The sequence below is a fragment of the Sebastes umbrosus genome, chromosome 14 (genome assembly GCF_015220745.1).
Source record: "Sebastes umbrosus isolate fSebUmb1 chromosome 14, fSebUmb1.pri, whole genome shotgun sequence".
Classification (NCBI taxonomy): Eukaryota; Metazoa; Chordata; class Actinopteri; order Perciformes; family Sebastidae; genus Sebastes; species Sebastes umbrosus.
The window spans coordinates 2,818,927-2,846,199 of NC_051282.1; the positions used below are offsets into that span (position 1 = coordinate 2,818,927).

General features: G+C 42.2%; 1 protein-coding gene and 1 pseudogene across 5 annotated transcripts; one reads left to right on the plus strand and one right to left on the minus strand.

Annotated features, from left to right (window-relative positions):
* Positions 1–15: 15 nt before the first annotated feature.
* On the plus strand, positions 16–23,663 carry mpp2a (membrane protein, palmitoylated 2a (MAGUK p55 subfamily member 2)). Of its 5 annotated transcripts, none has more exons than XM_037793082.1 (14): positions 17–230; positions 7,041–7,090; positions 12,051–12,151; positions 12,305–12,460; positions 14,253–14,423; positions 14,664–14,771; positions 15,669–15,788; positions 17,040–17,171; positions 17,307–17,409; positions 18,765–18,833; positions 19,004–19,165; positions 19,815–20,017; positions 20,814–20,942; positions 21,110–23,663. In XM_037793082.1, the coding sequence occupies exons 2-14, from the start codon at positions 7,060–7,062 to the stop codon at positions 21,284–21,286; spliced, it is 1,662 nt and encodes a 553-aa protein (XP_037649010.1). In that variant the 5' UTR covers positions 17–230; positions 7,041–7,059; the 3' UTR covers positions 21,287–23,663. The 5 variants fall into 5 exon arrangements, 3 of the variants coding, with proteins under 3 accessions (XP_037649011.1, XP_037649010.1, XP_037649009.1); XR_005210027.1 differs by lacking the exon at positions 17–230 and having other exon boundaries at positions 7,069–7,202; positions 21,110–22,860; positions 22,891–23,663; XR_005210028.1 differs by lacking the exon at positions 17–230 and having other exon boundaries at positions 7,069–7,202; positions 21,110–22,349; positions 22,891–23,663.
* A 1,989-nt stretch (positions 23,664–25,652) lies between these two features.
* Positions 25,653–26,445, minus strand: LOC119502259 (annotated as a pseudogene).
* Positions 26,446–27,273: the final 828 nt, after the last annotated feature.

Below are 27,273 nucleotides of genomic sequence, written 5' to 3' on the forward strand. Positions count from 1 at the left end.
ACTCTTCACATACCGGTAGGGCCTATGCTTACTATATTTGCCACAAGCGTCTTATTCTGAAATGTTTTGCCGGAAGTGCTAGTCTTTTTCTTGCTGCCATTGACACCGTCTGTGGTCTTGACGCATGGATGTATAATAATAATAACAATAACCCTAATAAGACAAGGGAAAGCCAGACGACGAGACATCACAGACAGCAGCGGCGGGAAACGTCTCTTTGTGTTGAAAAGGTAGGAGAAACACAAACATGGCGGCTTCATTCACATCCATCACAGCCAGCCTGCTGAACCACTGAACCAAACCACCGTGGTGGTGCTGAACCACGGTGGTTTGGTTCAGCACCACCTCGGCGTCCCACTGAGGCTGGCTGTGATGGTTCAGTGGTGGTACTGAACTCATTGTGCTTCTGTTTTGTTTTTTTCTGTCTCGTCCCACTGAGGCTGGCTTAACGGGACTGAGAGCAGCTGCCGGTTCACACCGGACTGGACTGTAGTCGCTCATAGGACCATCAGTATTAATAACGTTAGTCTCACGTTATTAATATTAAAATGCAAAAAAAAAAAAATGAAAAAGCTAACACCACACAGTTAGTCTAACTGTGTGGTGTTAGCTTTTTCATTTTCGGGCAGTCTTTGTGTGTGTGTGTGTGTGTGTGTGTGTGTGTCATGCTTTGTTGTATATGTGACCCCGGAGACTCATTAGACTTCAGCGTGTGTGTGTGTGTGGTTGTGTGTGTGTGTGTGTGTGTGTGTGCGCGCGTGCGGTGTTGTGTGTAGGTGGGGGATACACTGCAGATAATGCAAAAGTTGACATTTAACAAGAGAAGAAGAGCCACATTGACAGCAGACAGTGTTGATGGGGTTCAGGTGACTCACCTCCTCCTCTGACACAAACACTCCACCTATCAGCTTCATATCTGCACAAAGATCATCATGTAAACATGTCAGCAAACACTGTATCTTTATATTAAAACAGATAGTTTCACTGCATGGAGGCCAACAACAGTTAAAACCAGGTTATGGTTGCCAGACATTGCAAGAACACCTTTTATATATGTAATGGTGTGTGAGTGTGTGAGTGAGTATGAGTGTGCGCACCTGGCAAGACTGGTCTCTTTACATATTATAGCGTGTGAGCAGATGGATGATGGTGGGGGGGGAGGAGGGGCAGTGATGGAGGAGGAGGGGGGGGGATGAATAAGGGAGTAATGGAGGGGAGGATGGAGGTAGGAGGAGAGGAGAGGAGAGGAGGGAGGGAGGGAGGGAACATTAGGGGGCACGTGAGTAAGGGAAAGCATAAAGAAAGAGAGGGAGAGAGAGAGGATAGGGCAGTGGGGGGAGCTGTTGATGTTGAGGAGGAGAGAAAACAGTGTGGATGGAAAGAGAAGGCAAGATGAGGAGAAAGAGGGTAGCAGATGGAGTTCGCAGCAGTGTTACCAGGGCAACAGAGGGATCCACAGGAAGAAAATAATGACAATAATTTAATTTTATTATGTAAACCAAACTTAAAGGTATAATATTCAACAATTTTCTAAAAAAAACAATGTATAGACTGATACAAAAAGAATCCCTCTCAATCATCACTTCTGCCCCACTAGCAGTGTGTGGTGGTGTCTGTTTCTGCAGAGACCCTGCAGCCCTCTGCCTGGGTTTTCTCTTTTCTTATTATTCTGCTTTACACAAAACGCTTCTGTGCGTCTGTAAACGGCCTTTTGGCCCCACGTGGGGGTGTAACCCCTAGCCAATAACAGCACGCAGGATGTGCAGCCCTTTCAGGTGGTCAAATAACGCCGCTTCGTCATGCCCCTCGGCTTCTGATACCAAGGCACAAGCATTATACATCAATGGGCACAAGTCCCCCTTTAGATGCTTTGCGGCCGTACTTGACGGATGAGCGCGGGTTTGTTATATTGCTGTGAGTTCCCCTGTTCCTCTGTCTCTCCTCTGCGGTGTGCAGTGGCTGTTGTGTGCAGCTATCGGTGTTTCAGTTTGACTGAGGCGCACACACCAGGCACTAGAGAGGACAGCCTGCCTTTCGGCTGCAATCATTCAAAATCCAACAACTCGGCACCTTCCCGCAGGGTTGTGCGGAGGTGTGCGAAGTATGTTAATTGCGTGGTCTATGAAACATATGAAACGGGTAAATAGGATAGGACCATAGACTCTATGTCAGAAGTGGACATAGTCACAGCGACGTCACCCATTGGTTTGTGGACTGCCGTTTTGAAGCCTCGAGTTTGGCATTTTGGCCGTCACCATCTTGGTATTTTGCAACCAGAAGTGACACGAGAGGGTGGAGCTAAGTACAACCGATCACTGAATAAGACATTTTCAGGTAACCATAAATGTTATAATTAACTTTGATGAAGTGAAAGCACACTGTGAAAGGGTTAAAGTTGTAGGACGAAAACACGGACAACTCCCAGACCGGACAACGCCGTGATATCGACCTGTCAATCACTAGGTAGCCACGCCCTAAAGCATCCCCTGCTTTATGGTCTATCTGACTCTAAATGGGACCATAAAGTACTAAATGAACATCATGCTGTATTGAAGAAGACTTGAAAATAGCGATTGAGACCATAAACTGATGTTTACAATGTGTACTGAGGTAATAAATCAAGTGAGAAGTAGGCTCATTTTCTCGTCGACTTCTATACAATCAGACTTCTTTTAGCAACCAGAGGAGTTGCCCCCTTTTGGCTGTTAAATAGAATGAAAAAAGCCGTTAGGATTTCTGTCCATTTGTGATGTCACAAATATACAATATATAGACCATTACACAGTTTTAAATGTAAACATTCTAAATGTGTTCCAGTTTGTTTCCTTGTTGCAGTGTATGTAAATGACATCAGCTGACAGGAAGTAAACATGGACCCCAGCTGTTGCCTAGCAACGTAATTCCGTTGCAATTCCGTTGAAATGCACTAAAACGGAGCGTTTCAGACAGAGGGTAAATACAGGTATATTCAGGCAGACAGTACGAGGAAAATAAAGGGTGTTTTGAACATTACAGCATGTAGACATGTTCTAGTAGAAACACAAAATACAAGTATGAACCTGAAAATGAGCATGATATGGGACCTTTAATGTGCTCTGTGATGGACATCAGTGATACCTTTTAATAACAGATAGACCTATTACGCCACGAAACACTAGACCAGACCAAGACATTTACCTAAGACATTAGTTTCTGTAATCTGCTCTATCAAATTAACCAGAAATGTGAGACGTGTTTCTTCATATGTGCATGTCTTGAACTACAAATAATACATTTTGACTTTGGGACATCTGAATTACAAAACAAATTAAGTTCTTTCTTAAGGCCTATATTTAAATTAATAAAATGATTTGATGTCAAATGTGAGTATAGAAAATATAGAAGTATCTGCAAATACGGCCATTAGCAATACTGAATATAATAGAAAATAAAAACTGATTTAATGTTAGTACACCCTCACTAATACATTGAATTTATTGACCAATTTTTGCTGATCACAGATATATTTGGTGTTAGTGTTTATGTTGGTGAGCGAATAACAGTGTGAATAACAAGGAATTGCGGTACATAAATCCTAAAGATATGTTGTTAACCAGATTGGATAATTAGTATGTTGTAGCGATTCCCACTACACGTGTTGTCATCAGCTTGAATGTAATCAGTGGAAAAGATAGATAATAGTGGGTCAGATATCATGATTTACACCCAGTCCTCCCTCCATCCCCTTCTCCTCTTCACATCTCCATGTCTTTTACACCATCTTCTCTTCCAACTCTCCTGCTCTTGCCCGAGGTGTTGTGCAATGCGTACTCTAGCATAAACAGCAATGGAAGTGTGTGTGAAGGCAAAACTGAAGGAGGAGGGCAGGTTACCATGGCAGCCACGAGCTACAGCTTAGCACGGCAGCTTTGTCGGATGGATGGATGGATGGTGGATGGATAGGTAGATAGATAGATAGATAGATAGACAGATAGATAGATAGATAGGTGAGGGGGATGGATGGATAGATAGATACATGGATAAGATGGATGGCTAGATAGATTCAATTCAATTTATTTTTATATAGTGTCAAACAGAAGTTATCTCAAGACGCTTTTCATATAGAGCAGTGTACCGTACTCTATTATTATACTCCCCTTTAACAGGTATAAACCTTGGGCAGAACCCTGTTGGGCGGCCATCTGCCTCGACCGGTTGGGTTGAGAGAGAGAGAGAGAAAGTGAGAGAGAGAGAGAGAGATGAGCAGCAACCACAATAATAGCACAATAGCTATAAGTAGTAATACAAATAGGACTGTTAACAATAATCAATAGCAGTGGATGGAACAGAGTGATACTAGAAATATCAGTAATAATAACAGTAATAATAATAGAAATATAACTACTACTAATAATAAAAAGGCTGATAATTATAATAGCAGTGGGTGTCGAGCAGGCAGCAGACACAACCACTATCCAGGTGTAACCCGATCCATGGATACATGAGATGAGAAAGCACAAAGACTCCGGGGGAAGAAATCAAGTTAGTAACATGCATGAATGGGTCGTGAATGCATCCAGATGGAGAGGGAGAGAAGGAGAGAGGAGATCAGTGTCATCACAGGAAGTCCCCCGGCAGTCTAGGCCTATAGCAGCATAACTAGGGGCTGGTCCAAGGCAGTCTGAGCCAGACTTGGGCCAGCCCTAACTATAAGCGTTATCAAAGAGGAAAGTCTTTAGCCTACTCTTAAATGTAGAGACGGTGTCTGCCTCCCGTACTGAGACTTGGAGTAGATCCACAGAAAAGGAGCTTGATAGCTGAAGGCTCTGGCTCCCATTCTACTTTTGGAGACTCTAAGGACCTCAAGTAACCCTGCTGCATTCTGGGAGTGCAGTGCTCTAGTGGGGTAATAGGGTACTATGAGCTCTTTAAGATATGATGGTGGCAGACCATTTAGCGCTTTGTAGGTGAGGAGGACGATTTTTAAATCTATTCTGGACTTTACAGGGAGCCGGTGCAGAGAAGCTAATACAGGCGTAATATGATCTCTTTTTCTAGTTCTAGTCAGTACACGTGCTGCAGCATTCTGGATCAACTGGAGAGTCCTAAGAGACTTATTGGAGCAGCCCGATAATAAGGAGTTTCAGTAATCTAGTCTAGAAGTAACAAATGCATGGACTAATTTTTCTGCATTGTTTTGAGACAGGATGTGCCTGATCTTTGCAATGCTGCGTAGATGAAAGAAGGCAGTCCTTGAAGTTTGTATTATGTGAGAGTTAAAGGACATATCCTGATCAAAGATAACTCCCAGATTCCATACGGTGGTGCTGGAGGCCAGGGCAATGTCATCTAGAGTAACTATAGCATTAGATAATTTTGTGTTCGGGGCCAAGTACAATAACGTTGGTTTTGTCTGAGTTTAACATCAGGAAGTTGCAGGTCATCCAGGGTTTTATGTCCTTAAGGCATGCTTGGATGGATGGATGGATAGGTAGGTGCATGGATAGATAGATAGATAGATAGACAGATAGATAGATAGATAGATAGATAGTGTTAAAGCTGTAGGAGTAGAAGGGATTTCATATATAGTTGAACGGCGTGTCCGTGCCTCTTTGTTCTCCTCTCTTTTGCAATTGTAGTGTGTCTGTTGTCATGGCGATGTATAGATTAGTTACACCCACATTCCCCTCTCTCTCTCTTTCCAGAACAATGGCTGGAGCTCCGCCCTCCCTTGCTGACGTCACTGTCTGCTTTATATATGTGTGTGTGTGTGTGTGTGTGTGTGTGTGTGTGTGTGTATGTGTGTGTTGTTGTGCCATGTTGTGCTGGTTAAAGGAGTTTGCATACAACAGCTGTAGGGCAATAATACAAACAGGCTGCCGGCTGCTGGCTGTAGCTTCATGTGTTGATCTTCTCATCTATCTCTCAGCAAGAAAGCCAATAAGCGGTTGCCAAAATGTCGAATCCTTTGATTTGCCCAAAAGAGTGACTCAAAAGGTTATTGGGTTATGTTTGCAGCTACACTGAGGAAAATATTTGGCCTGATCTAATGTAAACATTACTCTATAACTGTGTTTCAATAAGGAGAGATTTCATTTAGAATGAACAATAATTCATTGCATAGTGCACAATAATATGGATAGTGAAGGGTCTTTGGTGATTAGACCCCACCGTGACGTAGTATATTAAAGCTGCAGTAGGTGAGATTGGAGCAAATATGATAAAAAAAAGTTGTTTTTATAAAACGGTCGCTATATCGTGACAGTAGTACATGAAAAAATCATGTTCCTCTGTGTCCTCCGCTGCTCCTAACGGCATCTGCAAGATTTCACAGACCGGAGGAAAACAAGCAGTAAGAGCTGATCTGAGGTCTGCTGTCCATCTGTTGTCTATGAGAGCCGGCTGTCAATCACTCGCGAACTCCGACCAAACGGTCAAACTAGGCAGCGCTGATCAAATATGAATCAATATTCTGTTACATTAATGTCTATTTCTCTCCTCAGATGTTTTCAGAATCATCTTGTAGTGCACGGTTTTAGCTGTAAAATGAGAAAGTTTGTGACGCCGCCGCCGCCATTGTAAAATCTGTTGAAGGAACGCCAAGTTCTGGTCACATGACCGAAGCACAGCCAATAGGAACGCTCTCTCTCTGAAATGACCTGTGATTGGTCAAAGTCTCCTGTCACAGGCTAGATGTTCTAAAGCCTGAAAACAGAGCCATGAGGAGGAGCAGAAGTCTAGTTATCTCTCAGAACACTTGAATTACAATATGCTGAAAGGTTATTATGGAAGTTTTGCCCAATGATGCCAAAAATATACGGACTACTGGCACTTTAAAGGGGATGTTGATGTCGTGGTTAGTTCAGAATATAAGAGTCTGGATACTGGTGGTGGTGGTGGTGGTGAATGGAGTTGCTGAAGGTCCGATGATGGGGTGTTGAGCAGGGCTGACGAAGACTGGAGGCCTGCTAAAACTGAAAACTGAATTCACTGTAAAAGATGGACTATTTCATCCTCTCTCTTTCCCTCTCTCTCTCTCTTTATTTGTCTTTCTCTCTCAGATTTGACTGAAGCTCTACCATGCCCGTGGCCTCCACCAGGACAGAGCCTGGTGAGACCAGACACCTTCCTCCTCATTAGCTCATATTTGATTATGTTTTCTTTGTCCATGCTTTCCTTCACATCCAATTTACAAAAGGGGCTGTTTCAACGGATAAAAACAGGTACAAGAATATCTGACTGAAGCAAAAGAAACGTTTCACTTGCATGATAATGATTTAGAGTAGGGTTTCCGTTGAAAACTACCCATAGTAGGGAAAACTTAATACTTACAACTTAATATAATTTTGACTGCAATAACATCATTTCATTTTGCCATTTCAATAGTGTCTAGCTACAGAATACACTCCAGCTTGTACAAGGACATGAAAAAGCTGTTAGTTATTAGATTTAATTAGTTACTTTTAACCCGTGGCCTAAACTATTCTAATTCTAATCGTAAGGTGAGATCGGGAGCATTTCTATTGCTTCCACGCGGCTCTCAACATGGCGACAGCTGAGCTGGCGGCTCGCAGCTAATGGTGCTTACAGCGCTAACAGTTGAAAACAACATCAACAGTGCTAACAGCGTTAACATGGGGGGGAACCGGAGCGTGGGGGTGCTACGCTTCTGCAACGACGGGGTTGGTCGGGACGGCGTTATCGGCTGTTTTAACGCCATCAATTTCTTTCACTCATTGACGCAGGTCTGCATAAAATACTTAAGATCGCATTCAACGATTGCACATAATGAATGGAACTTTTGAGAGTCACCATCGTATTGAAGAAACACAACTTGTCTGAAGACTAGAAAGCAAAAGTAGCATGGGGGGAGTTGGGACAGACTAGGACAGTTGCACTCACCAGAGACTCTTGGACTCCGCTCACAGGAACGTGCACAGATCGCCCCCCCGAGTGGTGCTCAAGCACCTTTCCTTTTGGCCTCTGACTAGATAAGTGCCCTTTTTGCAAGACATTTTTTTTCCTATTTCCATATCTTTTTCTAATTTTTATATTTAAATTTTTCAATTCAAAAACATTCTCAATTAAAAGCGTGTTGTAATGCAAAAAAAAACAACTGCATTTGAGTTCTAAATCTGCGAGCCCCTTCCTCCTCGACCTCCCTCGTCACAACCGCCACATGTTAACGCACGCAAATCGAGTGCAGCGCGGAGCAGCATCCACGTGTCCCCGACCTGCCTTCATTGGTGACAGACAGCCTGGTAACCATAATGTTGGTTTAGGGCCTGGATATTGGGATATAGCCACGGTGATGTTTTTTTTTTTACTACCAAAATATTTAATATGAATATGAATTATGAGCTCATACAACTACTGAATGGTGTGTGAAATGAATCTCTCCATCTCCTCTCCTCCCTTGCAGGGCGCACTAGGGCTGAATAGTGCGAAGCTTCATTCATAACGTTGACATTCAAATTATTACCAGGCTATTTATAACTTACAGATCCATCACACGTAATAGTCCAACGTTTCTCTCTCTCTCACACTCATACACACACACACACACACACACACACACACACACACACACATGCACACACACACACACACACACAGAGAACGCTGAGATGCTGCTGTAATTTATCAAATACAATGTTCACGTGCTTTTTGTAAAATAATTAATGAAAAATGTGTCAGTACTTTTTTTAGTTGTGAACAAATATAAACAATGAAACATTATTTAAAAGGTCTCTGAATTGGTTTATAGAATATTATTTTACAAGGCAAACCTTTCCAGAAGAATTAAATGTTCAGACAAAGGCTGTGATAAATGATAAAAATAATCATTTAACTAGTAATAATAATGGTCCAAAATGATGTCAAAATGCATTGTTTTTAAGTCAAAGACCTTCACATTTTCTTGAGGGAGAACCCCCAAACCCAGTATCTCCTGGTATCTTTTATTCATTGTTGAAATTCAGATTGTGTCTCTGTATAATATGTAGGAGCATCCTGACTGGGACTCTGCTCCTAAAACCTGAATGATACCCTACTACGTATATGCTACAATAACACTTTAAAGGTCCCATATTGTAAAACGTGAGATTTTCATGTCTTTTATATTATAAAGCAGGTTTAAGTGTTATATAAATACTGTTAAACTATCAAAACGCTCAATATACGGAGAAATACACACAGCCCGTATTCAGAAAATGTGCGTTTGAAACAAGCCGTCAGGATTTCTGTCCATTTGTGATGTCACAAATATACAATATTTAGACCATTACACGGTTTTAAACATAAACATTCTAAATGTGTCCCAGTTTATTTCCTGTTGCAGTGTATGTGAATGACATCAGCTGACAGGAAGTAAACATGGACCCAAGCTGTTGCCTAGCAACGCAATTCCGTTGCATTCCGTTGAAATGCACTAAAACGGAGCGTTTCTGACAGAGGGTAAATACAGGTATAGTCAGACAGACAGTATGAGGGAAATAATGTGTTGTTTGAACATTACAACATGTAAACATGTTCTAGTAGAAACCCAAAATACAAGTATGACCCTGAAGATGAGCATGATATGTCCCCTTTAACTATTAACACTAAACACACCACCTTAGACCTATAATGTTCCAGCATGAATATTATTGGAGTTTTATAGGCCTACTGTAGAAGATGCATAGCCCAATAATAATATAGCAATAAAATCACAGCTGATTATGACTGACACAGTTTAACATGCTTAAAGAAATAATGAACAAATAATAAGCGGCAAGAGATTACTGATACTGGCCGACACACATGTACACACACGTGAATAAGAGAGTACTGGCACTTTCTACTTCAAGCACTGTATACACAGTCTGTGCTTAACCCTGAAAGTGAACGAGTGTAGGCCTGAAAATAATTAAAAATGTAAGCCGATGTGAAGCTCGTAATGTGTTTGAATGTGAGACAGTCCTACTAACGGTCGGTGGTCTGTGTGTGTGTGTGTGTGTGTGTGTGTGTGTGTGTGTGTGTGTGTGTGTGTGTGTGTGTGTGTGTATGTGGGGAGCGGGGGTTACAGTAGAGCAGTAATGGCAAACGTATACTATATTTTCACATCACAATTCATAACTAGAATGGCACTCAGAGAGCGCAGACCTCCGCCAAGCTGCCCGAGTACGATTGCCCCCCCCCCTCTCTCCGTTCAGCCTGCGCCATCATCCACGTGTATTTTTCTTTATGTTGAGATCAGCTGTACGTAGAGGAGCATCGTAAAACACTTCATTCAAACCGGACAGAAACAAAGTAAACCTCTCCTAAACCGTCGTCGTTACTCTTTCCAACAATCACCAAGTGTGCTTTGGTCCAACTCAACTGTAATTTCACCGAGTTAAATGTGAAAAAAACACCAAATCTACAGGTTTTGCTGAGGCGTGCGCTGAGCACTTTGTGCAGGTATAAAACAGCGGAACATCGAACTAGGGCTGCACCGAATAGCTTCAAAAAGCTTCGAAGCTTCATTCATAATATCGATATTCAAATTATTATCAACAATAACCGACAGAAAAATTGTGTTCAAAGTTCCAGCTTCTATTTCTCACGCACACAGTGAGCGACGCGGTGCTCAGCCCTCGTCTTTGTAATCATCTCAGTCTTCAGTCCAAAAGTCAAAATGTATTAAATGAAATAATTTCCCCCAATTCACAACATGTTTTTGTCCGACACAATATTCTGCTTTAATCCATATTTGTTGGTGTGTTTCTTTCAAAAACAACATTTTCACTGAGGTCAAAAACACAAAGGGAGGCACCATGAATTACATTTCTATATTTTTACCTTTTTCTAGGTAAGGGGTCAGCAACCTTTACTATCAAAAGAGACATTTTAGGCAAAAAAAAAAAAAAAAAAAAATCTGACTGGAGCCGCAAAACATTTGAGCATTGTGATGAAGGTAACACAGTTTATAGTCTAAGTATATAGTATATAAGTCTAATGCAGTGAGGGCCCTAGTGCAAATGTACTACGGAGCATTAGGGCCACATTGAGGGAAAAAACATCTGAGATTTCCCAAATAAAGTCATAATATTACGAGAAAAAAGTAATAATATTATGAAAATAAAGTCATAACTCTACAAGAAAAAAAGTCGTAATATTACGAGAAAAAAGTCAGAAGTTTACTAGAAAAAAAGTTGTAATATGAAAATAAAGTCATAATATTATGAGAAAACAAGAAAATAACACGTAAAATTACTACTTTATAATATTATGCCTTTATTCTCATAATACTACAGCTTTTTTTCTCGTAAACCTATGACTTTATTCTCGAAATCTCAGATTTATTTCTTTTTTTTCTCAATGTGGCCCTAATGCTCCGTCGTACCATAGACCTACAACAATGATAGATAAAAATGAAAATGTTAACAAAAAACAGTTATTCATTTCCATTTTTATAAATCCCCAGGGAGCCACTGGAGAGGAGCTAAAGAGACGCAGGTTGCTGACCCCTGCTCTAGGGAGATGTCATCTTAAAATATGACGAGGGGCATTCGGAGCATAATCAGAAAACCTCAATAAAAGCTTTGTAAAAAACATGACACTCAGTTCAGCCCTACTGATAGAACATGAAGTCAGCACACTGACACACTGACAGCTGTTGTTGCCTGTTGGGCTGCAGTTTGCCATGTTATGATTTGAGCATATTATTTTTTATGCTAAATGCAGTACCTGTGAGGGTTTCTGGACAATATCTGTCTTTATTTTGTGTTGTTAATTGATCTTCAATAATAAATATATACATACATTTGCATAAAGCAGGATATTTGTCCACTCCCATGTTGATAAGAGTATTAAATACTTGACATTTTCCCTTTAAGGTACATTTTGAACAGATAAAAAAATGTGTGATTAATTTGCGATTAACTATAGACAATCATTCAATATGTGAATCGACTGACAGACCTAATTTAAAGTAGTACAGTTCAGCCAGAAAAGCTCTGTCACTTGTCACTGTCTCATTATATTCCTTGTCTGTGTGTGTGTATGTGTGTGTGTGTGTGTGTGTGTGTGTGTGTGTGTGTGTGTCACAGTGCCACAGGTGTTGGACGCGATGAGCGACAGCACCACCAGCTCCACCACAGCCAATGACCTGGACCTCATCTACCTCAAAGGCATCATGGAAAGCCCTCTGGTGTGGTACACACACACACACACACTGGATGACATCAATAATTGAAATAGACTTACCGGTGTGTGTCTGTGCGTCTGTTTATGTGCACATACATACATGTTGTTGTGTCTACGTGTATCCGTCTTGATGAACATGTGTGTGTTTGCGTGTTAGGAGCAGGACGAGAGCCTGAAGGAGCCGCGTCCGTCGCCGGTGAGGGAGAACAACGTGGAGCTCCTGCAGGAGATCCTCAGTGAGCTGGACCCCTTCACCCCTCACTCGGACACTGCAGCTGAGCTCAGCCACATCCTCACACAGCCTCACTTCCAGGTGGAGAAAACACACACATCTGTCTGTCTGTCTGTCTCTCTGTCTGTCTGTCTCTGTCTGTCTGTCTCTGTCTGTCTGTTTGTCTGTCTGTCTGTCTGTCTGTCTGTGTGTCCCTCACATATCTCGAGAACCGCTCATCCGATCTACTTCACACTTGGTGTGTGTATTGTTGGGGACCCAAGGTAGCGCAGTGTCAAATTTGGTGCAATTTGGACACGCGACACTTTCAATATCAGTAATCTTTGAATAGACAAACACACAGCGCACTGTGCAGCGGCGGGGGCGGGGCTTCAGGGCTCTGCCTTTACAGGCCGCAGCTCATTGACTGCAGTTCACTTTTTTGCCGGATGCTGAAAGAAGCACTTCCTTGGGGTCAAGCAATGTGCCTGCTCCGAACGACCACGCTCTCCGAATGGGCACGAGCCCCGATGTTGTCCACTTGCCACTGTGGCTTGTATCAAATCTAATCTGCCAGCCACTCCGTAGATTACCATTGGTTTTTTTGGCCGGTGAGTGAAGCAAATCTAAGCAGCCACTTCCATATTTTACCAGCATTTGGCTGGTGGCTGGTGCTAATTTCCAGTACTGACGAGCCCCCGACAACGCTGCAAGCAGCAATACCAGAAGGCTACCGGGAGCCAAGCAATCGGCTCGTTCCAAATGGGCACACTAGCACACACTAGTACAAGCAAAGCAAGTATAGCAAAACAGTGAAAAATATAGTCCAGTGTCAAAATGTCTTTAATGTGGATTGTATTAGGAAACCATAAATTAACTTGTTTTGCTGAATCTGACAATAAAATGGGGCTTTGTAACCTTTGCACCTCTTTTCTCCTCACACACTTAAAGGACCAATATGTAATATATATGTATATATTTACTGTAATAAATCATAAAATGACCATGATATGTCATCAGAGATTAAGGAAACATGCTGAATTGAAACAACAACAATGTTACAGTCGGTATGTTCTCCTTTGAAATGTCCATTCGGTGCTGAACATCTGTTTTTGTTTTGGCCGGTGTGACCCCGTCCACTGCCCATTTCAACACCCCGTTGACACATATGATACAAACAAACACTACACAGCCTTCTGCAGCCATGGAAACAAGCTGGATCAACAGAGATAACGTTAACATTAGAATCTACCGACCTGAAAAGCTGTCAGTGCTGCATCTTGCTTCTTTAAAGGTCCTACATTATAAAAAATGAGATTTTCATGTTTTTTTAATATAAAGCAGGCTTAAGTCCTATATAAGTACTGTGAAAGTATCGAAACGCTCAATCCACAGGGAAATACATACAGCTCATATTCAGAAACTCTGCATTTAAAACAAGCCGTCAGGATTTCTGTCCATTTGTGATGTCACAAATATACAATATTTAGACTCTTTACACAGATTTAAACGTAAACATTCTAAATGTGTCCCAGTTTATTCCTGGTTGCAGTGTATGTGTGTGTCACCAGCTGACAGGAAGTACACATGGACCCAAGCTGTTGTCTAGCAACGCAATTCTGTTGCACTTTCGTCGCAATTCTGTCGCAATTCCGTCGAAATACGCTAAAACGGAGCGTTTCAGACGGAGGGTAAATACAGGCATATTGAGGCGACAGTATGAGGAAAATAAAGGGTTTTTTGAACATTACAGCATGTAAACATGTTCTAGTAGAAACACAAAATACAAGTATGAACCTGAAAATGAGCATGATATGGGACCTTCAAAAAAGCCAATAGTGTTACATATTGTGATAATGTCTAACATTGAATGTATTCTTTTCTGGCCTGTCAGTCTCTGCTGGAGACTCATGACTCAGTGGCGTCCCAGGCATGTGACAGCCCGCCCCCCAGCCCATGTGATTTTGTGGATCACGAGCAGGACGACGGCCACACCCACAACCTGCACCCGCCACCTGACGCTATCCGCATGGTGGGCATACGCAAAGTGGCGGGGGAGCACCTGGTAGGTAACATTATGGAAAAAACACAGTCGACACAGCTGAGTTCAGTCCATGTTGTTTTGCACTTTTCTTCTCCAAGTATTCTTTATGTTTGTTATAAAAGCATTGAATCAGTAATTCAAAGAGAGCCTGAGTCCCAGTTCCTGAATGTTGTGCTTCTAGTAAAACAGCAGGTCATGTGTAGTTTGTGTTTTACTTACTGCTGTACATGATAATGTTAACGGACATTAACTGTGTTTCAGGGTGTAACATTCAAGGTGGAGGGTGGTGAGCTGATTATAGCCCGCATCCTCCATGGAGGGATGATCGACCAGCAAGGACTGCTGCACGTCGGAGATATCATCAAAGAGGTAAGGTAGACCGTTAAAGCTGAAGTAGGCGGGATTGGAGCAAATAAGATTTATAAAAAGTTATTTTTATAAAACGGTCGCTGTATCGTGACAGTAGTACATGAAACAGGTAACCTGGAATAAATCATGTTCCTCTGTGTCCTCCGGTGCTCCTAACGGCATCTGCAAGATTTCACAGACCGGAGGAAAACAAGCAGTAAGAGCTGATCTGAGGTCTGCTGTCCGTCTGCTGTCTATGAGAGCCAGCTGTCAATCACTCGCGAACTCCGACCAAACGGTCAAACTAGGCAGCGCTGATCAAATATGAATCAATATTATGTTACTGTAATGTCTATTTCTCTCCTCAAATGTTTTCAGAATCATCTTGTAGTGCACGGTTTAGCTGTGAAATGAGAGAGTTTGTGACACGGCAGCCATGTTGAGATGGCTTGAAGGAACGCCAAACGCAGGTCACATGACCGAACCACAGCCAATAGAAATGCTCTCTCTCTCTGAAATGACCTGTGATTGGTCAAAGTCTCCCGTCACGGGCTAGATTTACTAAAGCCTGAAAACAGAGCCATGAGGAGGAGCAGAAGTCTAATTATCTCTCAGAACACTTGAATTACAATATGCTGAAAGGTTCTTATAGAATTTTTGCCCAATTATGCCAAAGATATACTGCCTACTGAAGCTTTAAGTAGATATGACCTTACTGACGCCGTCCAGTCTTTTGATTTAAGCTGGGAGTGCCTTGAAATTCCAGTAGTTGTTCCTTGACTTTTGAAACCTAGTTAAGATCCCTCCAGAAACACTCCGACTAAAGTGTCTCTTTCTACTGTTAATATATTTGTGAACTCCATGGTAACCTGTCAGATGTGGTTATTGATGTGTCCTTTTATCCGATGTGTTGAACAGGTGAATGGCCGAGAGGTGGGCCAGGATGCCAGGGTGCTGCAGGAGGAGCTGCAAGCAGCCAGTGGAAGTGTAGTTCTGAAGATACTGCCCAGCTACCATGAAGCCATACAGGCAGGACAGGTGACCGATGCAAACGCTACACACACACACAGAGTGGACACACATGCTCATGCTACCAGTCGTACATGTTTCTTTCTGGTGACTGAGGATTATGAAATAATAGTAAATAAATAGCCCACATTGTCAAATGCACCATTGAGGACGTACAGATCTGTATCTAGGGATGTCACAAGAACCGAAGAAGAAACTTCGTTGCCAGGTCGATGCCAAAATTCTGAAAACGTGACGGTACTTGTTTTTCTACAGTACCGCAGGTACCATAGGTACCGGGGTGATCGAGACTAACAGTGCAGTAAACTCACCATCGACGCGACAATAAATAAATATAAATTCGCAGAAAACAGTACGCGAACAGAGCCATCAAACATTTCAGACAAAAGGAGGAAACACTTCCAACTCAAAGAAGTACCTTAAAGACACACATCCAGATTGTGAGTGAGTTTCAGTACATGTTAACGTTACATTAAAGGACCAATATGTAATATATTTACTGTAATAAATCATAAAATGACCACGATATGTCTTCAAAGATTAAGGAAACATGCTGAATTTAAATACTGGCCTCTCCAACAACAATGCTACAGCCAGTAAGTTCTCCTTTAAAATGTCCATTCCGGTCCGTAACGTCTTTTTTTTGTTTCGGCCGGTGTGATCCCGTCCACTGCCCATTTCAACACCCCGTTGACACATATGTAACAAACTGGCACGCAAACACTAAACAGCCTTCTGCAGCCATGGAAGCAAGCTAACGGACTGGATCAACAGAGTTAACGTTAGATTCTACCCGACCTGAAAAGCCTTGGCACATCTGTCTGTGGTCTGTGTGCAGCTGGATTATCAAGGCAGCGAGTATTTGACACACACAGCCGCTGAAATGCTCCCCACTACTGCTGTCCGGAGGCTTACACCGTGATGCTAACACACACTAACTGCTATCAGTCACGCGGAGGAGCGATGGCCACGGCTCCAGTGTTTTGAATTTGGAGTGCTGTTACGCTAGCTGTCAGTGCTACATATTGTTCCTTTAACAACGTATCCAAAGTGTGTATTGCTTTGTTTTTTTACCATGGTATCAAGAATATTATTGAGAAATCCTACTGGGGTTTAGTATCTCGCCCAAGAACACTTCGACACGCGGACTGGAGGAGCGCGGGGATCGAACCGCCGATCTCCTGATTAGTGGACGACCCGATCTCCTGAGATACACAGCCGCCCTATCCGACTCCCCCTAACCTGTTTCTGTTTCTCCAGGTGTTCTTTAAGTGTCACTATGACTACGACCCGGCCAACGACAACCTGATTCCCTGTAAGGAGGCAGGCTTGAGGTTCGAGACAGGAGACATCCTGCAGATAGTCAACCAGGATGACGTCAACTGGTGGCAGGTGTGGTGCAAAAACATGTTCAAATCTTCACTTGTTTGTGTTCAAATTCAGATTGTCTTTAGATTGAAGATTGATAATAAAAGCACAGGAGCAATACAAGTGTCAGCGTTTGTTCTGAATGTGTGTGTTATACAGGCCCGTCATGTGGAGGGCGGCAGCGCGGGGCTGATCCCCAGCCAGATGCTGGAGGAGAAGAGGAAAGCGTTTGTCAAGAGAGATGTGGAACTGGCGCCAGCAGGTAACTGGAGAGAAACAATAGTGATGATCAATAATTACAGATGGAGAAAAATCTGATAATACAAATTAATGTAAGTAGGGATGCACCGATACCGATACCAGTATCGGATATCGGGTATCGGGTCCGATACTGTGCTCATGTACTCGTACTCGCAAAACGGCACAGATACCACTTTACGGCAGCGTGACGTTAACCTCTCGTCACCATCTTTTGGGTCCTATCGCACGCGCTCACGCTCCACCTCCCCGACGGTGCGGGCGAGACGGACCGGTGGTGCGCCCGACCCCGCGGGGCCAGGACACCACCTCAGCCCGACGCGTGCCGGCCCTCACTTTCATTGCGCCACAGGGTTTTGCTTGCACCCTCTGACTCGCGTGTGCGTTAGACTCCTTGGTCCATGTTTCAAGATGGGTCGGGTGGGTTGGAGACATCGCCGCAGACCCCTGGCGCCTTTTACGTGAGCCGAGCCCCGCTCTGGGGGCACGACGCGGTTGGGGCGCACTAAAGACAGTCCGCCTCGGTGACACTTTGTCCATGGCCCCCGGGAAGCACCTTCACCCCGAGTCTTTCCAAGACGACCTAGAGCCGGTCGTGGTGCACCGCCTCGTATGCGGGACTCCCCAGCCTGCCGTGTGTCGCTCACACTCTCCAGCTGGCTGTTAACGAGGGTCTTTTTGCACAGAGAAGTACTCGTATCGGTACTCGGTATTGGCGAGTACCCAATGTAAGTACTTGTACTTGTACTCGATCTGAAAGAAGTGGTATCGGTGCATCCCTAAATATAATGATGACAGGGAGCAGAAGCTCTTTACAGCTCTCAGCCTGTGTATTTAGCTCCTGTTGCACCTTCCCTAATGTATCTGTGCGCCATTGTTCCCATCTTCAGTCTTCTGCTGTTTTACACCGCCATCTGGTGGTGAATACCGCGTCTGTATATACACATCATGAAGTTTATGTACCAATGATCAGAGGAGCTTTAATAAACCCAAGAGTTCTAGATGTTTTCTAAATGTTCCTGCTCTGCAGTGAGTGTAGTCTGAGAGCTGTAAAGCAAGTCATCTGATGTGTGAAGAAGAAGCTTTATCAGATCAGATACAGATCATCAAGATGATAGTGATTTGTAGCCCAGACATGTGACAGTCATGCTTTTTTCCAATTCATCCCGCTAGTAATAACCAGAGGAAGTTAGATGAGAAGATTGATACCACTGTGTTTCGGTTGGGTCCAGTAACTTCCTCTCTACTGGTTGCCGTGCAAATTGTCCTGACCAGAAATAATTTGGCACATAACCCCGATGGATGAGCCAGGACATCAGCTAATGTGGGACTAACTCTGTGCCCCATTTAATGTGACAGGAAATCTTTGTACTGGTGTTGGAGGGAAGAAGAAGAAGAAAATGATGTACGTGACCACCAAGAATGCAGGTAACAGCCTGTGCTGTAGATGTGTGGCTGTAAATGTAGTTTCATGATATCCTTGCATATAGCGGTCAACTTCTTCCTTCCGTCTTCTTATTCTCTTTTTTTCCCCCAACTCTTCTACTTTTCCTTCTCATCTGTCTGTCCCTCTCCGCTATATCTCCATCCTCTGTCAGAGTTCGACAGACATGAGATATTGCTCTATGAGGAGGTGGCCAAGGTTCCGCCTTTCAAGAGGAAAACTCTGATTCTGATTGGTGCCCAGGGTGTGGGGCGGCGGAGACTGAAGAACAAGCTTCTACTGAGGGATCCGCTACTCTTCGGCACCACCATCCCATGTATGAAATGTGATCTATTAAATTAGTAAAACATCATATAGCTGAACTCGGAGCAGGTGCTGATAGATGATACAGATATTCAGTGTGGTTCTGACAGAAAATGATTTTAAAGGTCTCATATCGTGCTCATTTTCAGGTTCATACTTGTATTTTGTGTTTCTACTAGAACATGTTTACATGCTGTAATGTTCAAAAAACACATTATTTTCCTTGTACTGTCTGTCTGAATATACCTGTATTTACCCTCTGTCTGAAAACACACGGAATTGCGTTGCTAGGCAACAGTTTGGGTCCATGTTTACTTCCTGTCAGCTGATGTCATTCACATACACTGCAACAGGAAATAAAATGGGACACATTTAAAATGTTTACGTTTAAAACCGTGTAATGGTCTATATATTGTAGATTTGTGACATCACAAATGGACAGAAATCCTAACGGCTTGTTTCAAACACACAGTTTCTGAATACAGACTGTGCGTATTTCTCCGTATATTATAATACTAACAGTATTTATACAGCACTTAAACCTGCTTTATAATATAAAAGACATGAAAATCTTTACGATATGGACCTTTTTAACAAACTCAAGCTAAGAGGGGAAATGCATGTGTATGCATACGTGACTGGATTCTTTTGCGTCCGTCCAGACACCTCCAGAAAGCCCAAAAAGGAAGATCGTGAGAGTCGGATGTACGCCTTCACCAGCCGCAGCAAGATGGAGGCCGACATCAAGAACGGGCGCTATCTTGAACACGGAGAGTACGACGGCAGCCTGTATGGGATCAAGATGGACTCCATTCATGAGGTGGTGGAGGCAGGACGCGTCTGCATACTGGACGCCAACCCTCAGGTACACATATGTAAAGAAATCATTCAAAGCCCTCACCACTGATTTCTGCATGGCTTATAAACAGATATAGAAACACACCAGTAGATACTGAGCGTATTAGAGCGGTCAAGATCCACTAGTAAACAAATACAAAGTAACTCGCTTAATTCTCTAACTAAATAAATACATAAATAAATATATAAATTAAAAAACATAACAAATTAATTAAAACAAAATGTTAATAAATAAAAAATAAAGGTGTGTATACACATATTATATTAATCTATATAAAAAGCACCAATGACCAACAATAAAATAAGAAATAAAATAAATTCTCAAGTCAAGTGTTCTAGAAGTTGTAAACAATACAAATAGTGTCAAAAAAAATAAATACTGGATAGATATACATGGACTGGATGATTATGTCCAGTATGTATGTATACATGTCTATATACTGTATGTACAGTAAGTAGGATTTATACTGACAGTGACAGATGATATGTAGATATTTTGAAAAGTTAGTGCATTAAAGACTGTAGGAGTTATAATTATAACAAATATCCATTTATGTCATATTTTATCAATCTATTAATGCCTACATTTATTTTGAATATAATTTTTTGGTACATCCAATTACATATTAATTTATTTACGAGTAATTTATTTATTAATTTATTAATTTATTTAGGATTTTGGCAGCTTCCGCGCTCCATAGTAGGAGAGTACAAAGTTAGTCACTGAGTGTCACCAGCCAGGAATCTCCAGTTGTTTAAACTCTCTAAGACACTCTCCCAACTCCAATGTGTTTGTATTGTAGTCTCTCAAAGTGCTGAGGACCTCGGAGTTCCTGCCCTACGTGGTGTTCCTTCAGTCTCCAGACTTTGAGGTGCTCAAGGCGATGAACCACTCCGCTGTAGAGGCGGCGGTGGTTGCCAAAACACTGACGGTAAGAAACACTCACACACATGTAGAGAAAACTAACATCTTCAGCCCAAGAAGCAGCGTAGGAGTCAATATAAACTGGAAATAGTTCAAAGATGAGGTCCTGTGATTACGGTAACAATCCAACGAGAACGTGCAAAACCACCGACCGTCATGTGTTTTCTGTTTCAGGATGAAGAGCTGCAGAGGACGTGCGACGAGAGCACTAAAATCCAGGCGGCCTTCGGCCACTACTTTGACCTCGGCATCGTCAACGACAACCTGGACGAGACCTACCGCACCGTCAAGGCCGCCCTAGAAACGGTTTCTAAAAACCCCCAGTGGGTCCCGGTCACCTGGGTGTTCTAGACAGAGGCTGTATGTGGAGGGCAGAGGAGGGAGGGAGGGAACATAAGGAAGACAAACTGTGCCAATAATGGAAGTTCTTATAGAGGTTTCCTAAAGTTTACACAGAGATTACATTTTGACCATAGAAGTAGCTTAGCATTAGAAAGCTATCTCCTTGCTAAAGTTGCTACATTACGGGATATTTTCTTGAATAAGACGTCCATTATTTAAACAGGATTATGTCAGATTTTACCATATCAAGGACTGTGTGTGTGTGTGTGTGTGTGTGTGTGCGTGCGTGTGTGTGTATGGATTTTAGAGCAGACTTTTGTATGTTTTTAAATGATTTGTATGGTGTTATTACTGGAGATGATCAGCAGACTTCGTCATCTTTTACATTTCATGATCGCAGAGATCGATACTGATGGTTAACCTTAATCTCCCAAGCTATGAGGGCTAGTAAAATTTTTTAAAGAAAAAACAACAACATAATAGCAAAAACTGATGTATTGATTTTTTTTTTTTCAGTTGAAAATAATGACAAACGCCCGTCATGACTTACAACCGAACACACAGATATCTTAAATATGCTCATTTGTTTGCCTGGCAGTCCAAAAAGTTCTTCAATTTACAACAGCATGAAATGAAAAAAAGGTCAGCGATTTTATATTATTGTCATGAATACATTTTTATGACTTATTATTTAAAGTGGCAATCAGTCCTGGTTGATTTGGCGACACCCTGTTTACTGGTGCTAACAGCAAATATGGTTTAATACTAGAGGTCCATAATAATGAGTGGTTTAATACTAAAGGTCTAGAATACTGGAGGTTTAATACTACAGGTCTAGAATACTGGAGGTTTAATACTAAAGGTCTAGAATACTGGAGGTTTAATACTAAAGGTCTAGAATACTGGGGGTTTAATACTACAGGTCTAGAATACTGGAGGTTTAATACTAAAGGTCTAGAATACTGGAGGTTTAATACTACAGGTCTAGAATACTGGAGGTTTAATACTAAAGGTCTAGAATACTGGTGGTTTAATACTACAGGTCTAGAATACTGGAGGTTTAATACTAAAGGTCTAGAGTACTGGAGGTTTAATACTACAGGTCTAGAATACTGGAGGTTTAATACTACATGTCTAGAATACTGGAGGTTTAATACTACAGGTCTAGAGTACTGGAGGTTTAATACTACAGGTCTAGAATACTGGAGGTTTAATACTACAGGTCTAGAATACTGGAGGTTTAATACTAAAGGTCTAGAATACTGGGGGTTTAATACTAAAGGTCTAGAATACTGGTGGTTTAATACTACAGGTCTAGAATACTGGAGGTTTTAATACTAAAGGTCTAGAGTACTGGAGGTTTAATACTACAGGTCTAGAATACTGGAGGTTTAATACTACAGGTCTAGAATACTGGAGGTTTAATACTACAGGTCTAGAGTACTGGAGGTTTAATACTAAAGGTCTAGAGTACTGGAGGTTTAATACTACAGGTCTAGAATACTGGAGGTTTAATACTAAAGGTCTAGAGTACTGGAGGTTTAATACTACAGGTCTAGAATACTGGAGGTTTAATACTACAGGTCTAGAGTACTGGAGGTTTAATACTACAGGTCTAGAATACTGGAGGTTTAATACTACAGGTCTAGAATAACTTTGAATGTTCTTCATGTCAAATTACTTTTTATCAGAGAATGTTATATTTGACAAATTACTACCCTACATCACCAAGTTTCTACGATCAAATATTTAGCAAAGACACAGATTAATTCAGCTGGTGTGAGCAGGCCTTTATAGGCAGATGCTGCACCTCGTCGACAATTTTTATTATTTGTATTGGTGCTGGAGCAGTCAGCCAATCACATTTGGTGATCATGAGGCAATCAAACATGTAGAACATGAAGAAAGAAAACTATCAGATGTGGAAGAGTTGATGCTGTTATGTAGAACCTTAGAACACAATATCAGTCAGATATAATCAGTTCCCATTATATACACACACACACACACAGAGAAAAACATTGTACACAAGCTATTTTTTGGATTTCATACTATCATTCCTAATGTGCACTTTTTATTTATAACTCAAATTGAAGCCTATTGGTTGTTTTGATGAAGTCAGTTGTTAATAGTTTGTAGATAGCATGTAGAGACACAATGATATGAGATATACTGATTTAGATGGTATGAGATTCCTGCCTAGTATTTACAGGATGTAACAGTTTAGTGATAACTTTCAGAATTCCATCAGCAGAGACGTGTATACATGTGTATATATATATATATATATATATATATATACAGTTAATGTACCTACGAGTGAACAACACAACAGAAAAAAGTGGCAGAAACCCTCCAAGACTGAAGCACTTCAAAACTTTCAAAACTAGAATGGCACTCGGAGAGCGCAGACCTCCGCAAAGATGCCCGAGTACGATTGCCCCAACAAAAAATATTCCCGAAGCCGGATCATGATCCGGATTGCCCACAAAATCAAATGCATTTTTCATTGTGCCACACCCCACCCCTCCAAAAAATTTCATTCAAATCCATTGCTGACTTTTGGAGTAATCCTGCTAACGGACAAACCAACAAAATAACGCCGGTGAAAACATAACCTCCTTCCTAGGCCTTCGGCCTTGGCGGAGGTAATACAAGTGTGAAAGTAAGAAGACAATTTAAATTACAATTACAACAACCTTGTGTCATCTTTTTTCTTCTTTAGCTTGCAAATGTGTTGTGCACTCTTGGGCCTCTGTACATGTAACACTGTCCACGGCGCCTCCTGCCAGAACCCTCCTCGAGCAGCTTGTTTGTACTCTTGATCTTTTATTGTGGCAGCTATACTGAATACATTCGATGTACAATTAATTGTTTAGGAATAAATGAGGATAATTGTCAAATACTGATAAATAAGAGACCCTCAGACCAGTTGTCTTCAGCCGACATTTTTAGTGGCTCATTCTTTGTAAAATGTATAATGATGCTCTAGTTTTTTCCAAAACTGGCTTGAAAATAGCAGGTATTTGTCTGGCAGCTATATTTGATCTCGTGTTTGGTGTTGAGATACTCGACGTTTGTTGCTCTCTCTCTCTCGAGGACATTCCTGAACCTCACTGTCTCCTTTTTTCTATGAAATCTCACAAATGCAATAAAACCATTTCTGTCAATGTATCTTTACTTAATGATGTATATTTAAGTACAAACCGTAACTTTGGGCTTACCAATTTGTATTGTTTCTAAAAGAAAACATGGCTCACTGTTAATTATGTGCTTGAATAAATGAAATATGAAGTGGCTTGAACTATGGGTTAACTGTACATATGTACACTGTTTATGTACTAAATGTGTACTTTTGAAGGGTTTCATTCCAAGATGCTATATAACAAGAGCAGAGTTACCTTAAAGGGATGCTCCAGTGATTCAGTGTTGCACTTCCATAAAGTCGGGGAACTCACAAGAGACAGACTGAAAAAAAGGATTGGTCAAAATTGAAGCAGCAGAATCCTACATTTCCCATAAGGCAACTCAGCAGCATCTCTTTCGTTAAACCCTCCCTGCCTGGTAAACGTTTGTGTCTTTCGAATCCCATGGCCCCAGATTGTAACGCAGCCCAAACCAAGATGATCAGGATGACATCACTATGACATCATCTGGGTTACTTTCATAGGTCCCCTCAGAGTAAAAAATACATTATTCGAATGTTTTCACAGGCCGAGTAACCTTGATGTGTAAATTCAGCATGTTCCTTTAAATTCTATATAAATAGTCTGCATTTCTTTTTTTCAAAGACACTTTGTCAGCATGTCTGCTTTCTTAGATAGAAACAAAAAAGGCTGGGAGAGAGAGAGAGGCGGTGGCATGCAGCAAAGGGCCCGGGCTGGAATTGAACCCGGGCCTTGGTACTTGGTTCACGCCACGCCTCTACCAGGTGAGCTACCGGGGCGCTCCAATAGTCTGCATTTCAGATTAAACAAACACAACGATAAAACAAAGAAGAACATCTCTACAGTCACACACGGCTTTTAAATGGACAGTGAATGGAGCTTGAACCTTGTAGTTTTGTTGTAGGACTGATGATTGTGCAGGCTTCTATCTATACTGAATAAATGATTGATTCTGATTGATCATTGAGTCTGTGTTTTTTATTAGGGATGCACTGATACCGATACCAGTATCAGGTATCGGGTCTGATACTGTGCTCATGTACTCGTACATGTACTCGCAAAACGGCTCCGATACAACGACACCGATACCACTTCACAACAGCGTGACGTTAACCTCTTTCGGGTCCTAACGCTCCACCTCCCCGACGGTGCGGGCGAGACAGGCCGGTGGTGCGCCCGACCCCGCGGGGCCGGGATCAAGACAAACACAAGACTTTCAACCAGGAGACCGCTGTTCATGTCCCATGTGAAACTAAAAGTAGCGTTGATTTTGTCACGTCAGTCTCTAGTCACGTGACTCGTCGGTATCGTCGGTCACAGGACTGATGCTCGTCCCTAGTCAGCGAAGTAAACATTAACCACGACCGTTTCCAAACCCTCACCTGGGAAAAAGTTTATTTTGAAAGGACACTATGCACTCAACGAGCGTATGTTGACACGCAGTGCCCGGTCCGTCCAAAAGTAACGCAAGAGGGGTATGCCTGTAGCTTTAGCCAGGTGGCTAGAACGCAGTACAAGTTCTCACTGTTCTGCAATACAAGATGGCGTTTGAGCTGAGCAGGATCCAGTTACAGTGTTACACAAGTAGTCTCCTTCTGTCCAACAGCCTTTAAAACACAACAATGTTAAGTCTGTCTGCTTGGGTCTTTCGAACGGGTTGTGATGGAGTTTCTACCCTTGCGTTGGTCTGGTTGAGGTATCCGTGTCGTTCTTTAGGAGTCTGGCTTCCTGAGGGATCATGTTGGGGATGCGGTAAATGATGAGATACCAAGCTCCTCGTTGATCAGCTCATTGGTCTTAGCCTTGTACCTCAGTGGCTTCTTGGGACAGCAGACACACCAGGACCTGGAGCAGGGAGGCGTCAAAAGGCGGCTGCACTTCGTCCTCTACGTCCGACAAGCTCCTGGCGGACACAGAGGGAGCTGTTAGCCTCTCTAGTAACGGGGCCTTCTTCACACCGACTGTTTCCTTCACCAATCTATCCAAAACATTCCGAAACATGAGCAAGACAGTCCAACAAGCTAGCGAAGACTCCCACACTGTGCAACCGAAATACGAATCCTCTTCCTGTGAGCTTAAAGCGCTTATCATTAGTTCCGCTTATTGACTTCTTGAGCAACCCTCTTCCTAAAAACGTTTTTGAAACCGTTTTACTTGCATATCTCATGAACTATTTCAGGTATTATACTGTGACGACCTGTGCGCCGGTATTTGACGAGTTGGGACTGAGAATGTGTTGGATGAACACCGTCCGTGGCAGTATCAGTGTACATTTAAAAGTATGGTACCATTTCTGGACTGATGCGCTACTACGCTACTTCCCTTTACAGATCACGTAAATTATGTAAGAAACATTTGACCCAGATTTTTTAAAATAAAAATCTAGAAAAAAAAAAAGATAAAACAATAAATAATAATAAATGCATAAGAATAGAATTAAAATCCAGTGAAGATCATATACAGCAGCAATGTTGGAAGTCTTCCATGTCTGTCAGGGCCCTGGTGAGCTCTGAGAGGAGCCACAGGCTCACCTGTGCTACCTGGAGGCAACTAGACACAGGTGAGCCTACAGGTGAGCCCAGTTGAATCAGTGCTGCTATCACCGGGAGGGAAGAACGTTGCTCTGTTTGCCCTGCTACCGGCCAGAGGTCTCATTTAGAACCGTTGCGTACGCACAAAACGGGGCCTTAAATGTGTGTATGCCACTTCCCACGCAACAGTTGTGATCTATAAAAACAAACTTGACGGGAGAATGTGCGCACTGGTACGGAAACTTTGACCCGTGCGTACGCACATTATGGAGACACCGAGGTACCGAGGTAGGGGAAA

Bases quoted from the DNA above. Each gene is read 5' to 3' on its own strand.
- mpp2a (XM_037793081.1), top strand. From the start codon at position 7,133: ATGTTTTCTTTGTCCATGCTTTCCTTCACATCCAATTTACAAAAGGGG. The intron at 12,152-12,304 runs GTGTGGTACACA...TTTGCGTGTTAG, and splicing joins GCATCATGGAAAGCCCTCTG to GAGCAGGACGAGAGCCTGAA. The intron at 20,018-20,813 runs GTACACATATGT...TTTGTATTGTAG, and splicing joins TACTGGACGCCAACCCTCAG to TCTCTCAAAGTGCTGAGGAC.